Raw genomic sequence first — 1,797 nt, 5'->3', positions numbered from 1 at the left:
GACAGGCAGACCTGTAGTTTTGAACTGCACAGAAATGGCTCCAGTGACTGGGGGAAGCCAAGAACACTGTTTGCAGTGATGGCACAGGATGGCTCTGGAGGGCCTGGGGCTCAGCCTCCCCAGACATAGCTGCTCTGTCTTCAGGCTCTGCTCAGGAGATTCTGTTGTTCAACACAGAGCACCGAGGCCCAAGGTGGGGATGTTAAGGCCCCATGGTGCCAGCTCTGAGAGTCACATGTGAAAAGTGACCCCAGGCATCCAAGGCTTGAAAAACCTCATATGCTCATATGTGTAGAGGAATGGCCCAGTGAAGGTGGAGCAGGGTCTTAGGATGCCTCTTAGGATTTACCCTTGGTCTCCTCTGCCACCTTTTACCTCATAGAAGAAACACAGAACACGGAGCACACAGCAGGTCCCCCACCAAACCATACTTAGCCTCACCCCCTTATACCAAGAATTAGCCAGTTCTCTGTGGTACTCACCATTTCCTGGCTACAGCTTCTAGAAGTTAAGTGAATGCCCTCTCTAAGCCCAAGAAGCCACTTAAGAAAGAGGGATGGGAGTGGAAGCAGGGCCAATGGGCAGTCTGGAGGCAGATGAATACTGTTTGGTCCAAAAAGCCAGTCAGAGCACTGGAAACCCTTACTTGTGATAGCAAGGATGTGCAAGATGGTCGCTGTAGGTACCCAGCTGCCTAGACTGGACTAGTTCTCTCTGTGTCACACCCGGGACCTGAAATGGAAAAAGATGGGGAGGAGACAGTGTTAAGTAAGGAGGGAGTGACAGGGTCTTGGCCTTCAACTCTTTCCCTGGACTGGACTTCCTCCCAAGCTCAAGGCAGTTCTCTACCCTAAGTCCATTTGTGGTTAAGGCAGAACAGGCTCCAGCCTTCCAGAGCACATGCCTACATTCTTCACGCAGCTACACAGAGCCTCTTCCTTTTGGCAACAAGATCACAGGTGAAGGAATTTACTCATTCCAGAGCATGAGAATCATCCATGGGAAGGGAAAACTTGAGCCTGATTTTCTGCAGGGACTCAGGGGTCCAAGGATGAGTTAGTGTGTTCACTTACATAACTCTGCCCCTTGTAGATCAACACGCACACTGTTATTTGATATCAACACGGAAGCATTTTCAGGGAGAACATATTTTTCAAGTTTGGTCAATGCACTCATCATGCTTTATTGATTTTTAATTACATGTAGTTAAAGCAGTACCATTCTCGCCCATCCCCACTCAGCTTCCCCATCCAGCTGACTCCTACTCGTTTGTTTCTTGATCTCAGTGTAAATGTTCTCTTTCTTGCATGACCATTATACCAGGGGCTCCCCTTTCAGTATTATCTTTCCTTTTATTATTTTCTCTAATAGCATTAATTTTAATTCACAACTTTATTTGTATACTTACTATTTTCAGCATAAACTGGGAGCTTGTTACATATGTAGACTCTCAAGCTACACTCGAGACCCTCTAAATAAAAATCTGCGTTTTAACACCCCCAGGGTTGTCCACATCCACATTCAACTGTAACTCAGTAAATCATCATTCTATCAACTGAGATGTCCTTTGAACCACCTACATCTACATTACATCATCCACTATTTTCCTGATCCACAATTAATCTCCAAGTTTAGGCCACTTTACAGTCTTCCTTAACTTGTTCATAACAAACTCCTGTTTGACATCATTCATTCATAGTTGTCATTTCCAAAATCTATTTGCAGTTCAGAGCCCTGGTGGCATAGTGGTTAAGAGCTAGGATGCCAACCAAAAGGTCAGAAGTTAGAATCCACCAG

The 1,797-nt window shown here is 45.8% G+C and overlaps 1 protein-coding gene across 2 annotated transcripts in view; it reads right to left on the bottom strand.

Annotated features, from left to right (window-relative positions):
* The window catches only part of LOC105756403 (zinc finger protein 699), a 27,736-nt gene extending 26,800 nt beyond the window's left edge, over window positions 1-936 (bottom strand). For both annotated transcript variants that reach the window (XM_023733181.1, XM_012556163.2), the window contains exon 1: window positions 483-936. In XM_023733181.1, coding sequence (XP_023588949.1) covers window positions 483-485 — 3 coding nt within the window. In that variant the 5' untranslated portion in view covers window positions 486-936. The remainder of the gene's footprint in view (window positions 1-482) is intronic.
* Window positions 937-1,797: the final 861 nt, after the last annotated feature.

Source organism: Trichechus manatus, unplaced genomic scaffold (assembly GCF_000243295.1).
Source record: "Trichechus manatus latirostris isolate Lorelei unplaced genomic scaffold, TriManLat1.0 scaffold00057, whole genome shotgun sequence".
Taxonomy (NCBI): Eukaryota; Metazoa; Chordata; class Mammalia; order Sirenia; family Trichechidae; genus Trichechus; species Trichechus manatus.
Note: the sequence above shows the minus strand (reverse complement) of the source record. Positions and strands in the feature narration are given on the sequence as shown.